This window comes from Dendropsophus ebraccatus, chromosome 7 (assembly GCF_027789765.1).
Source record: "Dendropsophus ebraccatus isolate aDenEbr1 chromosome 7, aDenEbr1.pat, whole genome shotgun sequence".
NCBI lineage: Eukaryota > Metazoa > Chordata > Amphibia > Anura > Hylidae > Dendropsophus > Dendropsophus ebraccatus.
Window position 1 is genome coordinate 4,321,444 of NC_091460.1, and position 19,886 is coordinate 4,341,329.

Here is a 19,886-nt window from a genome sequence, read left to right on the forward strand (position 1 = left end):
TGACCAAGACTACAAACACCGCCTTATACGGGAAGGTCTGCGGAGAGCCCCGCCCACCTGCACAGCGCATGTGCTGCCAAACGCTTGCTGATCTATGAGGAGGTAACGGCAGCTTTTGGCGCGCTTTGTAATGTCTCCTGTGAGGGGAGAAGACCCCCAGGTAGACGAAGAGAGAAGCAGCTGCTGTGAGGAGAGAAGACCCCCGGATAGATAAGCAGCTGCTGTGAGGAGAGAAGACCCCCGGATAGATGGAGAGAGAAGCAGCTGCTGTGAGGAGAGAAGACCCCAGGATAGATGGAGAGAGGAGCAGCTGCTGTGAGGAGAGGAGAAAAGACCCCAGGATAGATGGAGAGAGAAGCAGCTGCTGTGAGGGGGGAAGACCCCAGGATAGATGGAGAGAGGAGACCCCCGGATAGATAAGCAGCTGCTGTGAGGAGAGAAGACCCCCAGGTAGACGAAGAGAGAAGCAGCTGCTGTGAGGAGAGAAGACCCCCGGATAGATGGAGAGAGGAGACCCCCGGATAGATAAGCAGCTGCTGTGAGGAGAGAAGACCCCCGGATAGATGGAGAGAGAAGCAGCTGCTGTGAGGAGAGAAGACCCCCGGATAGATGCAGAGAGGAGACCCCCGGATAGATAAGCAGCTGCTGTGAGGAGAGAAGACCCCCGGATAGATGGAGAGAGGAGCAGCTGCTGTGAGGAGAGGAGAAAAGACCCCAGGCTAGATGGAGAGAGGAGCAGCTGCTGTGAGGAGAGAAGACCTCCGGATAGATGGAGAGAGGAACAGCTGCTGTGAGGAGAGAAGACCTCCGGATAGATGGAGAGAGGAGCAGCTGCTGTGAGGAGAGGAGAAAAGACCCCAGGCTAGATGGAGAGAGGAGCAGCTGCTGTGAGGGGGGAAGACCCCCGGATAGATGGAGAGAGAAGCAGCTGCTGTGAGGAGAGATGACCCCCAGATAGATGGAGAGAGGAGCAGCTGCTGTGAGGGGGGAAGACCCCCGGATAGATGGAGAGAGAAGCAGCTGCTGTGAGGAGAGAAGACCCCCAGATAGATGGAGAGAGAAGCAGCTGCTGTGAGGAGAGAAGACCCCGGATAGATAAGCAGCTGCTGTGAGGAGAGAAGACCCCCAGATAGATGGAGAGAGAAGCAGCTGCTGTGAGGAGAGGAGAAAAGACCCCAGGCTAGATGGAGAGAGAAGCAGCTGCTGTGAGGAGAGGAGAAAAGACCCCAGGCTAGATGGAGAGAGGAGCAGCTGCTGTGAGGAGAGAAGACCCCCGGATAGATGGAGAGAGAAGAAGCTGCTGTGAGGAGAGAAGACCCCCGGATAGATGGAGAGAGAAGCAGCTGCTGTGAGGAGAGAAGACCCCCGGATAGATGGAGAGAGGAGCAGCTGCTGTGAGGGGGGAAGACCCCCGGATAGATGGAGGGAGAAGCAGCTGCTGTGAGGGGGGAAGACCCCCGGATAGATGGAGGGAGAAGCAGCTGCTGTGAGGGGAGAAGACCCCGATAGATGGAGAGAGGAGCAGCTGCTGTAAGGAGAGAAGACCCCCGGATAGATGGAGAGAGGAGCAGCTGCTGTGAGGAGAGAAGACCCCCGGTTAGATGGAGAGAGGAGCAGCTGCTGTGAGGAGAAAAGACCCCTGGATAGATAGAGAGGCAGCTGCTGTTATGAGAGAAGACCCCCAATAGATAGGGAGAGAAGCATCTGCTGTGATGAGAGAAGACCCCCAGATAGATGGAGAGAGGAGCAGCTTCTGAGAGGAGGGAAGAAGACCCCTGGATAGATAGAGGAGCAGCTGTTGTGAGGAGAGAAGACCCCCAGATAGATGGAGAGAGGAGCCAAGTGACTGCTGTGAGGAGGGAAGTGCTCCCGGATAGATGAAGAGAAGTAGGTGTCATGGCGGCACACAGAGGAGTACATGGCCACACTGGGCTCCAAATGTCAACAAAAACAATGGAGCAGCCCCATATATACAGAAGCAGCTGTTGTGAGGGAAGAGGAGCTCCTCGGATAGATGGAGAGATTACCAGCCACTGTGAGTGGAGAAGAGCTCCCTGGATACATGGAGAGAGGAGCAGCCACTGTGAGAAGAGTTCCCTGGGTGGCAGGAAAGAGGAGTAGCTGAATAGATGGAGAGAGGAGCTCCCCATATTGATGAGAGAGAGAAGCGGATGTTTAGAGGAGGAAAGAGCTCCCCAGATAGTTGTGAAAGTAGCTGCTGCTATGAAGAGCGCCCTGGAAAGCTAGAGAGAGCAGCGACGATTCTGAGGAGGGAAGAGCTCCTCAGATAGATAGTGAGAGGAGTGTCTGATGTGAGAAGAGCTCCTCGGATAGATGGAGAAAGGAGCGGGCGTTGTGAGGAGGGAAGAGCTCCCTAGATAGATGGAGATTACGTCCGCTGTTAGGAGATAAGAGATCCTTAGATAGAGAGAGGCGCAGCCGATGGAAGAAGAGCTCCCCAGATGGCTGAAAAGAGGAGTTGTCGATTTGGAGCAGCCAGAGTGATTTCATCTGCCAGAAACTAGAGATTGTCACCTCACACTGAGCCTGATATAAGCGTCAACAGTGAAATAATGAGCAGCATGTGTCATATACACAGATTGTGTACTTAGGACCAGACAATACACGCAATGACTTATTACTGAAGGGCCTATATAGCACCAGGGGTGCCACTTGTCTTCTGCCGCTTATCTGTTGCATCAGGCAAATTTTCTAGCTTCTCTCTTTGCAGATTGATCACATGACACTGTGGGCCTTATGTATGACATCGGGTGACTAGCGTTGGGCAAATCTGTCAAAATGTTTGGGTTCAGCGAGTGCTTAGCATTTGACTCCTCGCCACTGTAGAAGTTGGATGCAGCTGTGGGGAATCAAACGCCGAGCATTTGGGTTTGGGAGAGAGGAGCTCCCCAGATAGCTACAGGAGTGGGTTTGGAGAACATTGCCGAACCCTGAACATTTTGACAGGTCTGCGCAACAATTGGATGACATAACTGCCACAATAAAGACAACTGGATATCAGAAATATTTAATAAAATAAAGCTCTGGGTATAAAATAATAAGTTATAATAGACAACTGTCATTGCCTTCATCCCAGCCCATTCCAGTTCTTGTGCAGACGCAGGGACAGCCACTGGCGCTGGTTATGGGGAAGGTAGGAGTCGTGGCTGTGCCTTGGTCGATGGGCAGGGTAGTTGTGGCTCCACACTCTACGGCCAAGGCTGTCCAGGCTCTGCAGGCTGTCTGATACATTCTCCACGGCGGTGCGACACAGAAGAGGACCTAATCAGAAAAGATGATAAGTTAATCAGAAGAAAATCGCAAGACACACAAAGAGAAAGGTGTCTACTCACAGCACAAGATGAAGCAGCCACGAGACTGCAGGTAAGCCTTTCGAGACGGCTGCTGCAGGAGGCACACAATGGCATTATCTGCCTGCTGGAAGACAGGGAGAGACAGCGTGGCCTGGAACACCTCTGGAGACATCTCCTGAGACTTCAGCAACTCTCGGACAACCTCAAAATCACATCTGAGCTGGAGCGCTCCCTGCAGACTAAGAAATAACTGCTAAGCAACAAAGAGTATAGTCCTCAAGACCAGAGAGACAACAGAGGATGTAATGACCCCCTCCTCAAGGCAGAGAAGTCCAGACACATTGACCTCTGCACAGGATACCAAACAAGATAACCCCTCGACAGAACCAAAGGGCAGAGGATACCAAACACAATGACCTCTTGTTGGGACAGGAGTTACCGGATACCAGACATGATGACCCCTCCCTGGGATAAGAGCCACAGAGTACCAAACACAATAACCCCTCCCTGGGACACACCACCTCATTACACACCTGAACTTTAGCCTCTCCCGTAGAATATGTTCCATCCAGGCTTCCATAAACACCCCAACTGTGTTGGAAACTGCAGATATTTGCTCTTCTGGAGAAAGATTGCGCATTCCTTCCAGGGCAGGCGCGAGCACCGTGTTAACCGCAGCTTGGGCATACTCACTGGGAACCAAGTCAGGACCTAAGGGGGAAACGCAGGAGAATCTAAGCTAATCCCCTCCCTCTCATTTACATACAAGCTTAGTGGCTACACCCAGCTCACTGCTGCCCTCCCTACCTACTGATAAAGTACCACCCACGTCTATGGTACTCACCGCTCGCTACCTTCCCTCTCCAGTGTCGTCCAACTGGCATTGCATTCTGGAAAATATCTCGAGCTTGATGACTGCACACGGAGGCCACGAGGCGAGGCAAACACAAGGCCACACCCTGTAGGCAGAAATAGTACACTTTAGCCGATGTGTATGGTGGAGGTAAGACCTGGGCAATTCAGCTTTATATAGCAGAGGTATAACCTGGGCAATTTAGGTGTGTACAGTGGGGGTATGACAGAGGCATGACCCCAGCTGAAGACATTACCTCCAGGCTTTCGGCCGTGGTCTCTAGCTTCTCGCATAGTTGTCGGCTCTCAGGATGCCACTCCACATTGTGGGCGGCGGAGGTCACATTGCACATCTGATCCTTTATCACCTGAGACAGAGATCAGCGGTTACAGTATCGGCAGGTAAGAGAAGCCCCCACCCCCTGAACCTCCGAGGCCCCGTACCGGCATGTCTCCATGACTTATCAGCAGCAGCTGACCCAGAGATCCGGAGCTTGTGTAGATCTGGGAGCGGCTCCTCAGCCACAGGTTGCAGAGCTGCATTGTTGTCACAGAGCGGCTGAGGACAGCACGATGAGTGGAGATGTCACCTACTGGAGAAAACAACTTTGGATGAGATGAGGGGCTAAAGGCAACTCTCATTTGGTACATGACCCCGGTGATGGCAGCTTCTTACCGGAACTCATGGCATGCAGAAGCACGGAAACCTCTTGACACACTGAGACGAGAGCTGCTGCAGTTCTGCTGTGTGTCCTGCGGGTGCCATCATCCAGCAACAAGGTCACACACTTATCTGTAAGGGCCAAGCTCAGTGCCCGACACGTCCCTGCAGGCAACACATGTAACAGCTCTGAGACCCCCCCATCTCTAGGTTTGTGAACAGCCCCGTTACATAGACATCATCTCTTACCTCTGTCCCAGGAGATGAAGGCCGCAGTGCACAATAAGTTATGGCAGAGGCTGTGGCCCTGCTCCCGACATGGCTCTGGGACAGCATCTATATAACATACAGAATGTTATACTAAGCTATACTGAGCCCCTGACAGTGACAGGACAGCTATAGAAAGGGGCCCCTGACAGTGATATGACCGCTATAGTGAGAGGAGGCGCGTATATGACATTTATAATGCATAAACAGAACAAGTCAGACACGTAAAACCCACCAGATGTAAGTGTGCTGAGTAGCAGCTGGATGGCGGCAGCAGATCTCGCTCCTACAACACATGGTGCCAGGGCTGGCATCGCTCGGGCCCCCCATCTTCCTGGGTACAAGGCCTGGTAAAGATGGGCACAGAGGATCGGCCATAGACGGCTGCAGTACTGGTTGTACAGAAGAGACTCTGCGCTATCCTGGTTATGCCCCTCCAGTCCGCTCCGCATCATGTGATCCAGGCCGACCAGCTGCTTCAGCAGAGGGGCTGTTTGACCCTGATCTTCCCATATGAGGGTCTTCAAACATGATGAGAGAGCCTCGTCCACCTCTTGTGACTCCACCTCTCCATTCAGTACATCCTCCAGCCTGTGACCAAGCTTGCTCATTGAGAAGTGCCTGGCCAGCAACCACCCCCGCTCCTCCGCCATGATCTCCAGGAAATTAGTGATGGACATCGGGCGCACATTTGTCCACGCTGCGGCCCACTGGGACATGTCTCCTATGACTTTATTGTAGATGGTCAGAGTGCGGCATAAACTCGCAGGGATCTCTGCAGGAAGACGCGCCATTCTACGCACTGTGCCCAGGACAAGCTCCTCCGTCACAATGGCGGCCTTTACAGACATAAGCTGTAGTGTTGTGTGCAGATGCCCGAGGGTCCGATGTACAAGTGGAGAGAGCAAAGGCAGCAGCTGATTGGACCGGACCCTTTTTTGCAGCACCACCTCACGACGACACAGCTCCTGCAGCTTGAGACACACGACCTCCAGTCCAGACACAGGCGTATGCTCCAACATCTGATAATACTCCATTACTTGCATCTGATGGACCACAAACTCCCGAACCAGTGTGAGGAGCTGCCGCTGCCGGCACAGGGACAGCAGTGCTGCATTCTGCCTTCCTGCAGTGCTGTGTGTCAGCTCTTCTCCTTCACTGATGACATCACAACGCAAAGGTGCACCCTGGAGTAAAACTGAAGAATGGGACGAGGAGGCGGAGCCTAAAAAAAACAGAAAAGGTTTTCTTAAAACAACAGAACACTAGGGGCACCCCAAGGAAGCAGACATCCCCCCCAAGTGAAAAACACCCCCCCCCCCCCGACAGAAAAGCATAAACACTTCACCCAAGACAGCAAAAGACCACCTGCAAGACCTGAGTAAACTCTCCACCCCTCAGAAGAACACAAGACCCTCTAAGAAAGTAGATAAACGGGGACCCTCCAAGAGAGAAGAGAATCGCCAAGAGATCCGAGGATCCACTGGGAGATAGAATTCTCCACCCAAGAAAGGGCAAGTGAGGGAGAACAAAGAGCAAGTAAGGGAGCAGAGGAAAGTGAAGAGCAAACTTTAAAGGGAATACCTGAAAGAACAGGGGGCAACTAAGGGAACACTGAGAAAACGGATAGAAGAGTAAACTCTTCCTGCAAGAGAGCAGAGTACCCACCCCTCTATCAAAAAACACAGGATCCCCTGAGAAAGCAGAGGATTTGCCTCACCTAAAGGCCCCCATACACCTAAGGGTCAACAATAAACGTTTAATTTTTCGATCGTTGCCTCCATTCACACAAAATTATAGTTTAAATTCCAATTATATAACGATTTTTTGCAGGATAATTGTCCTGTGTAATAGGGACCTTAGCCACCCCCCCCCCTCCCTTCCCTGACAGAACATAGCGGATCCAAAGAGAAAGAGTACAGAGTACATGAGTATGGGGGAGGGGTGGTCACCTTGTAGGGAGCCATGTCTGTAATCAGACCAGGAGGGCTCACGTCTCCTCATTGGCTCAAGGTACAGAGAAGAAGCGGCTCCTCGGTTGCGCTTAGCTCACTCATCATCATCTGAAATACAGAAAAGTATCACCGGGACCAGAGTCACATGACAAGTGGGAGGAGCTTGTGCCCTCAATGATAACATGGTGAGGCTGTACGTTATGCCATTTGCCATGAGGCAAGCCGTATTACAGAGTCTAGACCTCGCCCCTGGAATCCAGCCAGCCCTCCGGACCGTCCCCTCCCTACATTAATATAGGATTGTCATTATATTGTCATCCCCCCCTGTATATTATATAGTATTATCACTATACCCCCCTGTATATTATATAGTATTATCACTATAACCCCCTGTATATTATATAGTATTATCACTATACCCCCTGTATGTTATATAGTATTATCACTATACCCCCTGTATATTATATAGTATTATCACTATACCTCCTGTATGTTATATAGTATTATCACTATACCCCCCTGTATATTATATAGTATTATCACTATACCCCCTGTATGTTATATAGTATTATCACTATACCCCCCTGTATATTATATAGTATTATCACAATACCACCTGTATATTATATAGTATTATCACTATACCCCCTGTATGTTATATAGTATTATCACTATACCCCCTGTATATTATATAGCATTATCATTGTACCCCCTGTATGTTATAAAGTATTATCTTTATACCCCCCTGTATGTTATATAGTATTATCACTATACCTCCTGTATGTTATATAGTATTATCACTATACCCTCCTGTATGTTATATAGTATTATCACTATACCCTCCTGTATGTTATATAGTATTATCACAATACACCCTGTATATTATATAGTATTATCACTATACCCCCGTATATTATATAGTATTATCATTATACCGCCCCCGCCTGTATAGTATATTAGTGATAATACTATATAATATACAGGGGGGGGGCGGTATAATGATAATACTATATAATATACAGGTGGTATAGTGATAATACTATATAATATACAGGGGGGGGGGTAAAGTGATAATACTATATAATATACAGGGGGTATAATGATAATACTATATAATATACAGGGGGGTATAGTGATAATACTATATAATATACAGAGGGGTATAGTGATAATACTATATAATATACAGGGGGGTATAATGATAATACTATATATTATACAGGGGGGTATAGTGATAATACTATATAATATACAGGGGGGTATAGTGATAACACTATATAATATACAGGGGGGTATAGTGATAACACTATATAATATACAGAGGGTATAGTGATAATACTATATTATATACAGATGGTATAGTGATAATACTATATAATATACAGAGGGTATAGTGATAATACTATATAATATACGGGGGGTATAGTGATAATACTATATAATATACAGGGGGGGTATAGTGATAATACTATATATTATACAGGGGGGTATAGTGATAATACTATATAATATACAGGGGGGTATAGTGATAACACTATATAATATACAGGGGGGTATAGTGATAATACTATATTATATACAGGGGGGTATAGTGATAATACTATATTATATACAGATGGTATAGTGATAATACTATATAATATACAGGGGGGTATAGTGATAATACTATATAATATACGGGGGGTATAGTGATAATACTATATAATATACAGGGGGGGTATAGTGATAATACTATATAATATACAGGGGGGTATAGTGATAATACTATATAACATACAGGGGGGTATAGTGATAATACTATATAATATACAGGGGGGTATAGTGATAATACTATATTATATACAGATGGTATAGTGATAATACTATATAATATACAGGGGGGTATAGTGATAATACTATATAATATACAGGGGGTATAGTGATAATACTATATAATATACAGGGGGGTATAGTGATAATACTATATAATATACAGGGGGGTATAGTGATAATACTATATAATATACAGGGGGGTATAGTGATAATACTATATAATATACAGGGGGGTATAGTGATAATACTATATAATATACAGGGGGGTATAGTGATAATACTATATAATATACAGGGGGGTATAGTGATAATACTATATAATATACAGGGGGGTATAGTGATAATACTATATTATATACAGATGGTATAGTGATAATACTATATAATATACAGGGGGGGTATAGTGATAATACTATATAATATACGGGGGGGTATAGTGATAATACTATATAATATACAGGGGGGTATAGTGATAATACTATATAATATACGGGGGGTATAGTGATAATACTATATAATATACAGGGGGGGTATAGTGATAATACTATATAATATACAGGGGGGTATAGTGATAATACTATATAATATACGGGGGGGTATAGTGATAATACTATATAATATACAGGGGGTATAGTGATAATACTATATAATATACAGGGGGGTATAGTGATAATACTATATAATATACGGGGGGGTATAGTGATAATACTATATAATATACAGGGGGTATAGTGAGAATACTATATAATATACGGGAGGGGGGTATAGTGATAATACTATATAATATACAGGGGGGTATAGTGATAATACTATATAATATACAGGGGGGTATAGTGATAATACTATATAATATACGGGAGGGGGGTATAGTGATAATACTATATAACATACAGGGGGTATAGTGATAATACTATATAATATACAGGGGGGTATAGTGATAATACTATATAACATACAGGGGGTATAGTGATAATACTATATAATATACGGGGGGGTATAGTGAGAATACTATATAATATACGGGGGGTATAGTGATAATACTATATAATATACGGGAGGGGGGTATAGTGATAATACTATATAACATACAGGGGGTATAGTGATAATACTATATAACATACAGGGGGTATAGTGATAATACTATATAACATACAGGGGGGTATAGTGATAATACTATATAACATACAGGGGGTATAGTGATAATACTATATAACATACAGGGGGGTATAGTGATAATACTATATAACATACAGGGGGTATAGTGATAATACTATATAACATACAGGGGGGTATAGTGATAATACTATATAATATACAGGGGGGTATAGTGATAATACTATATAATATACAGGGGGGTATAGTGATAATACTATATAATATACAGGGGGGTATAGTGATAATACTATATAACATACAGGGGGTATAGTGATAATACTATATAATATACAGAGGGGTATAGTGATAATACTATATAATATACAGAGGGGTATAGTGATAATACTATATAATATACGGGAGGGGGGTATAGTGATAATACTATATAATATACGGGGGGTATAGTGATAATACTATATAACATACAGGGGGTATAGTGATAATACTATATAATATACGGGGGGTATAGTGATAATACTATATAACATACAGGGGGTATAGTGATAATACTATATAATATACGGGGGGGTATAGTGATAATACTATATAATATACGGGAGGGGGGGTATAGTGATAATACTATATAATATACAGGGGGGGGGTATAGTGATAATACTATATAATATACGGGGGGGTATAGTGATAATACTATATAATATACGGGAGGGGGGGGGTTTCTCTCCGTTACCTGGACATAATTCCTGTTTCCAGTCTCTGCATCCACAACACACAGCGCACAGGAAGCGGCCGCACGGCATGCCGGGAGCTGTAGTTCATCAGTGGTATACGTACTGCAGAGAGGCATGCCGGGACTCGTGTCCTAGGAGATTTACCCTGTCTGTCTTACTATGTGTAGGGATCATTGTGCCCCCTAGTGGTCAGCTCCGGACTGTATGGTACTCTAGCAGTGGAAGCCCAGCAGGAGGCGTGACCAGGGAGGAGGAGGCGGGACAATGGAGGCTGTCAGGAGGCGGGGCCATGGACGATAGAAGCTGTGAGGAGGCGGGGCCGGGCTGAGTGGAGGCGGGGCCGGGCTGAGTGGAGGCGGGGCCGGGGTGGGGGCGGGCTCGGGGCTGTCACTCCTCACATCACTTCCTGGGCAGGAGGAGGAGGAGGTTGGAGCTCTCTCCGGGATTCGGAGGCTCCGGGCTCGGTGTTGGGGTGTGTGGAGGACCGGAGGTGAGAGGGTCAGCATTAAGGAGGCAGATGACGTCATGTGAGGCCGGGGCGGCAGCGGGTGACGGGGGCGCAGGGTGGTATCCGGGGCTCCGGGGGGGCAGCACGTGTTGTAAACATATGGAACACATGGTGGAGCCCACCGGGCAGCATTAACCCCATCCCCACCGGGCAGCATTACCCCCATCCCCACCGGGCAGCATTAACCCCATCCCCACCGGGCAGCATTAACCCCATCCCCACCGGGCAGCATTAACCCCATCCCCACCGGGCAGCATTAACCCCATCCCCACCGGGCAGCATTAACCCCTTCCCCACCGGGCAGCATTAACCCCTTCCCCACCGGGCCGCCCTCCTGCAGCATTAACCCCTTCCCCACCGGGCAGCATTAACCCCTTCCCCACCGGGCAGCATTAACCCCTTCCCCGAAGTGCCGCCCTCCTAAAGCATTAACCCCTTCCCCGCATTAACCCCTTCCCTGCACCACCCTCCTCCAGCATTAACCCCTTCCCTGCACCACCCTCCTCCAGCATTAACCCCTTCCCTGCACCACCCTCCTCCAGCATTAACCCCTTCCCTGCACCACCCTCCTCCAGCATTAACCCCTTCCCTGCACCACCCTCCTCCAGCATTAACCCCTTCCCCGCAGCACCCTCCTGCAGACATCTGCCCCACCCTCTTAAAAACATTTGGCGGAAGTGGCAAAAAGTGTCAAACTTCTTCATTAATGAGGCTGCATGTCCGGATGACACTTTATCTCCTCCCCCTCAAGACTTTGGGGGCCATGGCCGTGTCACGCTGAGCTTTGGGGACCGGACGCCGGCCGTGACACGCTGAGCCTTGGGGACCGGACGCCGGCCGTGACACGCTGAGCCTTGGGGACCGGACGCCGGGCAGTGTCACGCTGAGCCTTGGGGACCGGACGCCGGCCGTGACACGCTGAGCCTTGGGGACCTGCCGCCGGCCGTGACACGCTGAGCCTTGGGGACCGGACGCCGGGCAGTGTCACGCTGAGCCTTGGGGACCGGACGCCGGGCAGTGTTACGCTGAGCCTTGGGGACCGGACGCCGGGCAGTGTCACGCTGAGCCTTGGGGACCGGACGCCGGGCAGTGTCACGCAGAGCCTTGGGGACCGGACGCCGGGCAGTGTCACGCTGAGCCTTGGGGACCGGACGCCGGGCAGTGTCACGCTGAGCCTTGGGGACCGGACGCCGGGCAGTGTCACGCTGAGCCTTGGGGACCGAACGCCGGGCAGTGTCACGCTGAGCCTTGGGGACCGGACGCCGGGCAGTGTCACGCTGAGCCTTGGGGACCGGACGCCGGGCAGTGTCACGCTGAGCCTTGGGGACCGGACGCCGGGCAGTGTCACGCTGAGCCTTGGGGACCGGACGCCGGGCAGTGTCACGCTGAGCCTTGGGGACCGGACGCCGGGCAGTGTCACGCTGAGCCTTGGGGACCGGACGCCGGGCAGTGTCACGCTGAGCCTTGGGGACCGGACGCCGGGCAGTGTCACGCTGAGCCTTGGGGACCGGACGCCGGGCAGTGTCACGCTGAGCCTTGGGGACCGGACGCCGGGCAGTGTCACGCTGAGCCTTGTAGCCCAGGACCTTAACTTGTGTGGTAACACAGAGTCCCCTGAGCTGCAAGGAAATGACAGGAAGTCCTTGGGGGACAGGATGGTGACACTCGGACCCCAGTCAGGATGATGCCATACTAACACTTGGGGTACAATGATGACATGGGGACCTCTGGGGGACATAGTGGTGATGGGGGACAGGTCAGTGACACGTTGAACCCTGCATGGTTGGGTGCCCGCAGTTCTGGAGTTGAATGCTCATACAGTTGTCTGTTTTTTAGAACACTTTATTTCTGGGGCGTTGTCTTCTGCTGAGATGGGTCCTGGAGAGGATGAGGTCTTGGAGGGAGAGGAGCTGAGTGATGAGGAGGTGCCACGTGACTGGACCCCACAGGAAAAGGCTCTACATGAAGCCAAAGTGAAGGCAAAAGCCAAGCGTCGTGTCCGCCGGACATCATCCCGTGACTCTACCAGGGAGTCTGAGAGCAATGACAGTACGGTGGAGCCCATCAGCCCTCGAGAGAAAGGCCACGACAGGAAGTCCCGAATGGGCAAAGGACGAGGACTCCCCAAGAAAGGTGCGAAAGAAGGGTGAATGCAGAAGAATATAGGGGATGGACAGTGAATGGTAGAGGTGGAGGAAGAGGAGGGTACTGCCAGTATGAAGGTAGTAGATGGTAGAGAGGAGATCTTGGTAAGGCAGAGCAGTAGAGATCTCAGGAGGTAGGAGTAGTGGAGTAGTAGATGTGGTAGATCTTGGAGTATGAGTGGTGTAGTAGAAGAATTGGTAGATCTCAAGAAGCATGAGTGGTGGAGTAGTAGATATGGTAGATCTTGGGAATATTAGCAGTGAAGTAGTAAATGTGGTAGGTCTTGGGGAGTATGAGCAGTGGAGTAGTAGATGTGGTTGATCTCAGGGAGTGTGAGTGGTGGTGAAGTAGTAGATGTGGTTGATCTCAGGGCGAGTGAGTGGTGGTGGATTAGTAGATGTGGTTTATCTCAGGGAGTGTGAGTGGTGGTGGAGTAGTAGATGTGGTAGATCTCGGGGCATGTGAGTGGTGGTGGAGTAGTAGATGTGGTGGTGGAGTAGTAGATGTGGTTGATCTCGGGGCGTGTGAGTGGTGGTGGAGTAGTAGATGTGGTAGATCTGTGGTAGACATATATTACTCCAAGGGAAAGCCTCATCTGTGTTTTTCTTTCCTGCAGGCGGTGCTGGGGGTAAAGGTGTGTGGGGAGCTCCAGGACAGGTGTACACTTATCAGGAACCTGATGCTCGAGACCCGAATTACGATGAAGCAGCCCAGGTAATAGCTGTATGAAGCCGATGTTCCCGATGAGCTTCACTGGTTAGTGGGTTTAGAAAGCAGCACTAGGGGGTCCTTCCTGACATGAGCACAGATGGTAGATAGTGCAGTGGAGTAGAGTGGAAGGAGGACCTGCTGAGGAGGAAGGTGCAGGAGATCAAGAACATAACTCAGGATTGCGAGCACAACTTATTATGGTGTCCGAATCTTGTACAGGAGGAGGATGGCAGCTGCATGGTGGAAACATGGAGATGTCCCCATTGGGTCCTTGTCTGACTAGTTATGAAATTTATTAAGAAGAGGAATCCACCATTGTCCATTGACATGCTGTGGGGTCACCCTATCACTCCAACGTTTTAGACTTAATGTCCTTGTTCCTCTCAGTCACTTGTCTCTCCCAACAGGGGGACACAGTATACCAGAAGGTGATCCCAGAGGTGGATGAGACCGGACTGCAGAAGACCGTGCAGCCCATAGTGAAGGAATACTTTGAGCATGGAGAAACCGAGGAGGTTCTGGTGAGTGTTGCTGTCAGATATTATTTTTAGTGCGAGTTGGGGGTGCTTGGTGTCACTGTTGGGCTCCCTGGTATGTGGCTGTGCGGATAACTTGGGATCATATTGTAGCATAGTGTTCAGGGTGTGGAGACTTTCACAGAGAAGGTTCTGTTTCCAATCCATTGCAGGCTCTTTTGCGGGAGTTGAATTTGGGGAGTCAGGGGCCTGGGGTTCCCCGTCTTGCTGTATCTCTGTCCCTTGAAGGAAAAGCGAGTCACCGCGAACTGACGTCACGTCTCCTGTGTGATCTCTGCAAAGTCTTGTCTGAAGAGGACATGGCAGGAGCGTTTGACAGATTACTGACCGACCTCCCTGACCTTATCCTGGACACTCCTGAGGCTCCACAGGTGGGTGATGCGTGACGGATGTCAGAAAGCGGCACCCTGCCAGGTCCACGGGACCCTCTTCTGGACGTTCACCTTGAAGCAGCCATGTCTGATGCTTTGTCTTGCAGATGCTGGGGCAGTTCATTGCTCGTGCGGTTGCAGATCACGCTTTGCCATTAGATTTCCTGGATCGCTACAAGGGACGAGTTGACTGTGAGCATGCGCGGTGAGAGGGCTAGTGGTGAATGCTGGGAACAACGCATGCCAGCTGGTGGGGGTCACACTAACCCTTAATTTTACATCAGGGTCCACCCTTGTATGATGATGATCACAATGTCAGACACACGTACCTGTAAACCCATTTCTGAAGGAGAAGTCTACCTGGTGACTCCTGTCAGTCCTACTCATGAGACAGACCAGACTATCTCCCAGTAGTGGACTGATCAGTCTCTTTTTAGCATTGCACACAGTAGTCTCTTGTACCATCACCCCACGTCCCCTCATCCTGTCTTCTATTCCCATTGCACTCCCCCTCTCTATCTTCCCGACTCCTGGGGTTTTCTGATGTAATCTCATGCTGTCTCTTGCGGTCCTTCCTCTCAGGGCAGCCCTGGACCGTGCCGCAGTGTTACTAAGAATCAAGAGGGAAATTATCCGACTGGACAACGTATGGGGCGTTGGTGGGGGACAGAGACCCGTGAAACATCTTATTAAGGAGGTAAGAGCCATTCTGGAGAGTGCTCTCTACTGGTCAGGTCCTGTATCTCATGCACCATGCGTCTCCTTTCAGATGAACCTGATCCTGCAGGAGTTCTTGGTTTCCGGACAAGTAAGCGAAGCAGAGCGATGCCTGAGAGAACTGGAGGTGCCTCATTTCCACCATGAGCTTGTCTACGAGGTATCTCTCTCATTGTGTCCGGGATACGATGAGACGTCTTGGCAGGTCCACAGAATTGGTGAGGTGCTTGTCACTCACCTTGGTCTCTCTCTGTTTCCAGGCTGTGGTTCTGGTTTTGGAAGGCTCCGCTGAAGGCCACGTCCTGATGGCAGTGAAGTTATTGAAAGCTTTATGGGAGAGCGGCATGATCACGCTGGACCAAATGAACCGGGTAATGTGCTAAACACATACACGTCTGGAGGTCGTACATCTTTGTGTGTAGTCCTTAATGTCCAACGTCTTCCAGGGCTTCCAGCGCGTGTACTCTGAGCTGCCGGACCTCACTCTGGATGTCCCGCTGGCCCATAATGTCATGGAGAAGTTAGTGGATCTGTGTTATAAGGAGGGGGTGATCACCCAGCAGCTGCGGGACCAGTGTCCCTCTAGGTGAGTAAACATCTCCTACAACAGATGGCGTAATGGTAGCAGCTGGCGCGTTAATCCTCCCATCCTTCACTCTTTCAGGGGTCGCAAACGCTTTGTGAGCGAGGGCGATGGTGGTCTTCTCAAACAGTGACTCTTCCCTGAACCGGCCTGTGCTTCCCAGGGGTCTCGGGGGTCAACAAGTCACGACGATCAGTTCATCCAAAATAAACTATGGAAAACTGAGAAGAGCGAGCGGTGTGTTTGTCATCAGTATTATATAGATGTGTTATGCTAAATGTCTCAGCAGCCCTTATCACGTGTGACACGTCTGCAGAGATCCGCGCCGTCCCTGTTTATTTGCCGATCAGGTCACAGAGGGAAGGAAAATTAAACATCATATTTGGCGTGTGCAAAGGTTTGGGCGTCGGGTCAATAAACACGTGACAGAAATGGCAGCCATCAAACAGTCTCTGTGTTCTGGAACTCTTCTTGGAGACGGCTTCTAGGTTCTTGTCCGCAGGTAGAACGTGGCAGAACCCCCATCTTTAGATACGGCATCTCTTCTCATCTGTTCCCTGGGATATTTGCATCAAGATTTTTTGCTATTTGGTGACTACAATTTTGCATCTAAGTCTTGTCGTAGAACCCCGCTCGGTCACCACTGTTTTTTGACAATTTAACAATAAAAGCAAAGTACGCCACAGTCGCTGAGGGGGGTAAGAGATGCTTTATTCACTCCCCCGCCTCACAGTAATGTGTGTGTAAATTACATAAAGGTGACACAAGGAATACAATAACTCTCTAAAATACCCAATTTTCCCGAAAATAAGGCAGGGTCCAAAGTTGTGCTAGGCCTTATTTCTCCATAAAGGAGAATTCATGTTTATTGTTGAACAAAAAAAAGAGAACATTTAGGGGGAGATTTATCAAACATGGTGTAAAGTGACACTGGCTCAGTTGCCTCCGGCAACCAATCAGATTCCACTTTTTATTTTCCAAAGAGTCTGTGAGGATTGAAAGGTGGAATCTGATTGGTTGCCGGGGGCGACTGGGCCAGTTTCACTTTACACCACGTTTGATAAATCTCCCCCCGAAGTGTATAGACCGGAGACTGTACCGATCTTCCACAGCCGTTCCTGGAGTTTCAACATGTTCAGCCACTGGTAATCACATGCTGCATGATCGGACTCAAGTTGAGCTCATCTCTAATCCCTATACAGTCTGGTTTATATCTGCAATCATCGATCCTACCACCGTCACTTACCTTAGTAGTCTCCTATGGTGATCATCATCCAATCCCAAACTGGGAATGTAAGGATGTCCCGCAAAATACATAACATTAAAGGAGAAGTCCCGCCATTTTTATTTTCAATCATCCAACAGAGGCGGGGGGAACTTAATACAGAGCGCTAACTTACCTTTCCACGTGGCCGTGATGCTACACTGGCTCCTGGACCCCGGCCGGAAGGCATTTTCCCCCCGAGTTGATGTCACAACGAGAGGGAAAATGCCCTTCCGGCTGAATGATTGGCCGTTTGGGCAATTAGTGACTATAGCGGCGTCCCGCCCTGGTCAGTGACTGGCTGAGGGGGCCACCAATCAACCACCTTGTGACGTCCGCTGGGAGAAGATCCTGGAACCTGGCAGGGGGCCAGAGCGGCGATCCAACGCTGGAAAGGCACAGGTAGAGGTGAGTAAGGCTTGGTTTTTTACATTCTCTTACTGACTTTTTAAAAAAGTCACCTCACCGGACTTCTCCTTTAAGTCTAACCTCACGGGTTTGTTCTGTTTTTTTTTAATGGCAGGGCACAGGGAAAATAACAAACGGTACTAACTTATCTCTCACCATGCCTCTTCAGCGCTGCATGGCTGCTGCAGACATCACAACCCAGCTGATGGACTGCAGGACGTTGCTTCAGTCATTGATTGGCTGAGCGGGCTGTCCATCAGCCGTTGCTGGCATTTTCCCCAGAGTCCTGGTGTCATCACAGGGGGAAATTGGCTTCTGGCGGGGGTTCTGGGGCTGGTCAGATGGCGCATCACGGAGAGAGGTCAGAAATCTTATATTGTTACACTCTCCCCTGCCGTCTGTCACATCCTGTCCAGGGCCGGACTTCTCCTTTAATCGGTGTGTCTTATCTGCACATGTTCTGGTAACTTTGGACATCCTGTCTTATTGAATGTCCATGTTCCACAACCGGACATTAGCACGTAGGTAGATCAACAATCATGACCTCACGAAGAGATATAATTGCCATTGCTTAATTATCTGTAATAATGACATTATCTTTTGGTATAGACCAGGGGGGGGGGGGCTGTCCAGGCATGATGGGAAGGAGGGCGGCAGGTTGACACCTGTGGTATAGACTCTTCCTCTTTAGTAATGGGACGTCTATCACCTTTGGCACCCCCGGGTACACAGCAATCCAGGCTCCTCTGTAGTTTCGATGTGTAGGTTCTTTAGGCCTTTCTAAAACCTTGGCCAAAGGGTAATAGCTGAATTGTTGGCACCAAGAGGAAAACGTTTTCCAGATCTGGCCGTACAGGTTAGAAGGTTTACAGCTGATAAGGAGATTGGAGCCGCACTCATCGTGTCAAACTCCAAGGCCAGAGATGAAGGAGACTTTGTAGAAGATAGGAGTAAGTGTAATGGTAAAGAGCGTTGTATACTGGGAGTCCTACCGAGAGTTTGTAGTCACTGGGGGGGTCATGCGGTGCTGTATGGACAACACATGTGCCACCTCAGCATATGAATAGCGGTGGAGCTAAGGAGGGTGTATGGGCACCTTCAGCAATTCTAAGAAATCTTCAGCCCCCTTGGATGGATGTAAGTGCCTCCCTATCCCTAAAAGCTGTAAAATATTCTCAAATGTTATGGAGATAACTGTAGAGATCCAACTGTACAGAGTGTATAGGGGCCTACCATAGATCCAACTGTACAGAGTGTATAGGGGCCTACCATAGATCCAACTGTACAGAGTGTATAGGGGCCTACCATAGATCCAACTGTACAGAGTGTATAGGGGCCTACCATAGATCCAACTGTACAGAGTGTATAGGGGCCTACCATAGATCCAACTGTACAGAGTGTATAGGGGCCTACCATAGATCCAACTGTACAGAGTGTATAGGGGCCTACCATAGATCCAACTGTACAGAGTGTATAGGGGCCTACCATAGATCCAACTGTACAGAGTGTATAGGGGCCTACCATAGATCCAACTGTACAGAGTGTATAGGGGCCTACCATAGATCCAACTGTACAGAGTGTATAGGGGCCTACCATAGATCCAACTGTACCGAGTGTATAGGGGCCTACCATAGATCCAACTGTACCGAGTGTATAGGGGCCTACCATAGATCCAACTGTACAGAGTGTATAGGGGCCTACCATAGATCCAACTGTACAGAGTGTATAGGGGCCTACCATAGATCCAACTGTACAGAGTGTATAGGGGCCTACCATAGATGCAACTGTACAGAGTGTATAGGGGCCTACCATAGATCCAACTGTACAGAGTGTATAGGGGCCTACCATAGATTCAACTGTACAGAGTGTATAGGGGCCTACCATAGATCCAACTGTACAGAGTGTATAGGGGCCTACCATAGATCCAACTGTACAGAG

At 49.1% G+C, this 19,886-nt stretch overlaps 2 protein-coding genes across 4 annotated transcripts; one reads left to right on the forward strand and one right to left on the reverse strand.

The window, feature by feature from the left end:
- Positions 1-3,012: 3,012 nt before the first annotated feature.
- CCDC142 (coiled-coil domain containing 142) lies at positions 3,013-10,966 on the reverse strand. 3 transcript variants are annotated; one of them, XM_069977061.1, is made up of 11 exons: positions 10,705-10,965; positions 7,047-7,157; positions 5,330-6,319; positions 5,077-5,163; positions 4,843-4,992; positions 4,611-4,756; positions 4,424-4,534; positions 4,159-4,273; positions 3,848-4,025; positions 3,354-3,553; positions 3,013-3,282 (listed from the first exon to the last, which is right to left on the reverse strand). In XM_069977061.1, the coding sequence occupies exons 2-11, from the start codon at positions 7,096-7,098 to the stop codon at positions 3,089-3,091; spliced, it is 2,223 nt and encodes a 740-aa protein (XP_069833162.1). In that variant the 5' UTR covers positions 7,099-7,157; positions 10,705-10,965; the 3' UTR covers positions 3,013-3,088. The 3 variants fall into 3 exon arrangements, with proteins under 3 accessions (XP_069833162.1, XP_069833161.1, XP_069833163.1); XM_069977060.1 differs by having other exon boundaries at positions 4,611-4,759; positions 10,705-10,964; XM_069977062.1 differs by lacking the exon at positions 3,013-3,282 and having other exon boundaries at positions 3,403-3,546; positions 4,611-4,759; positions 10,705-10,966.
- Positions 10,967-11,086: 120 nt separating this feature from the next.
- On the forward strand, positions 11,087-16,722 carry LOC138797225 (programmed cell death protein 4-like). Its single transcript, XM_069977064.1, has 11 exons — positions 11,087-11,195; positions 13,050-13,346; positions 13,975-14,072; positions 14,477-14,590; positions 14,758-14,976; positions 15,084-15,181; positions 15,559-15,673; positions 15,746-15,853; positions 15,954-16,064; positions 16,140-16,279; positions 16,358-16,722. Exons 2-11 carry the CDS (start codon positions 13,085-13,087, stop codon positions 16,407-16,409), a joined length of 1,317 nt encoding a protein of 438 aa, XP_069833165.1. The 5' UTR covers positions 11,087-11,195; positions 13,050-13,084; the 3' UTR covers positions 16,410-16,722.
- The last annotated feature ends 3,164 nt before the right edge of the window (positions 16,723-19,886 follow it).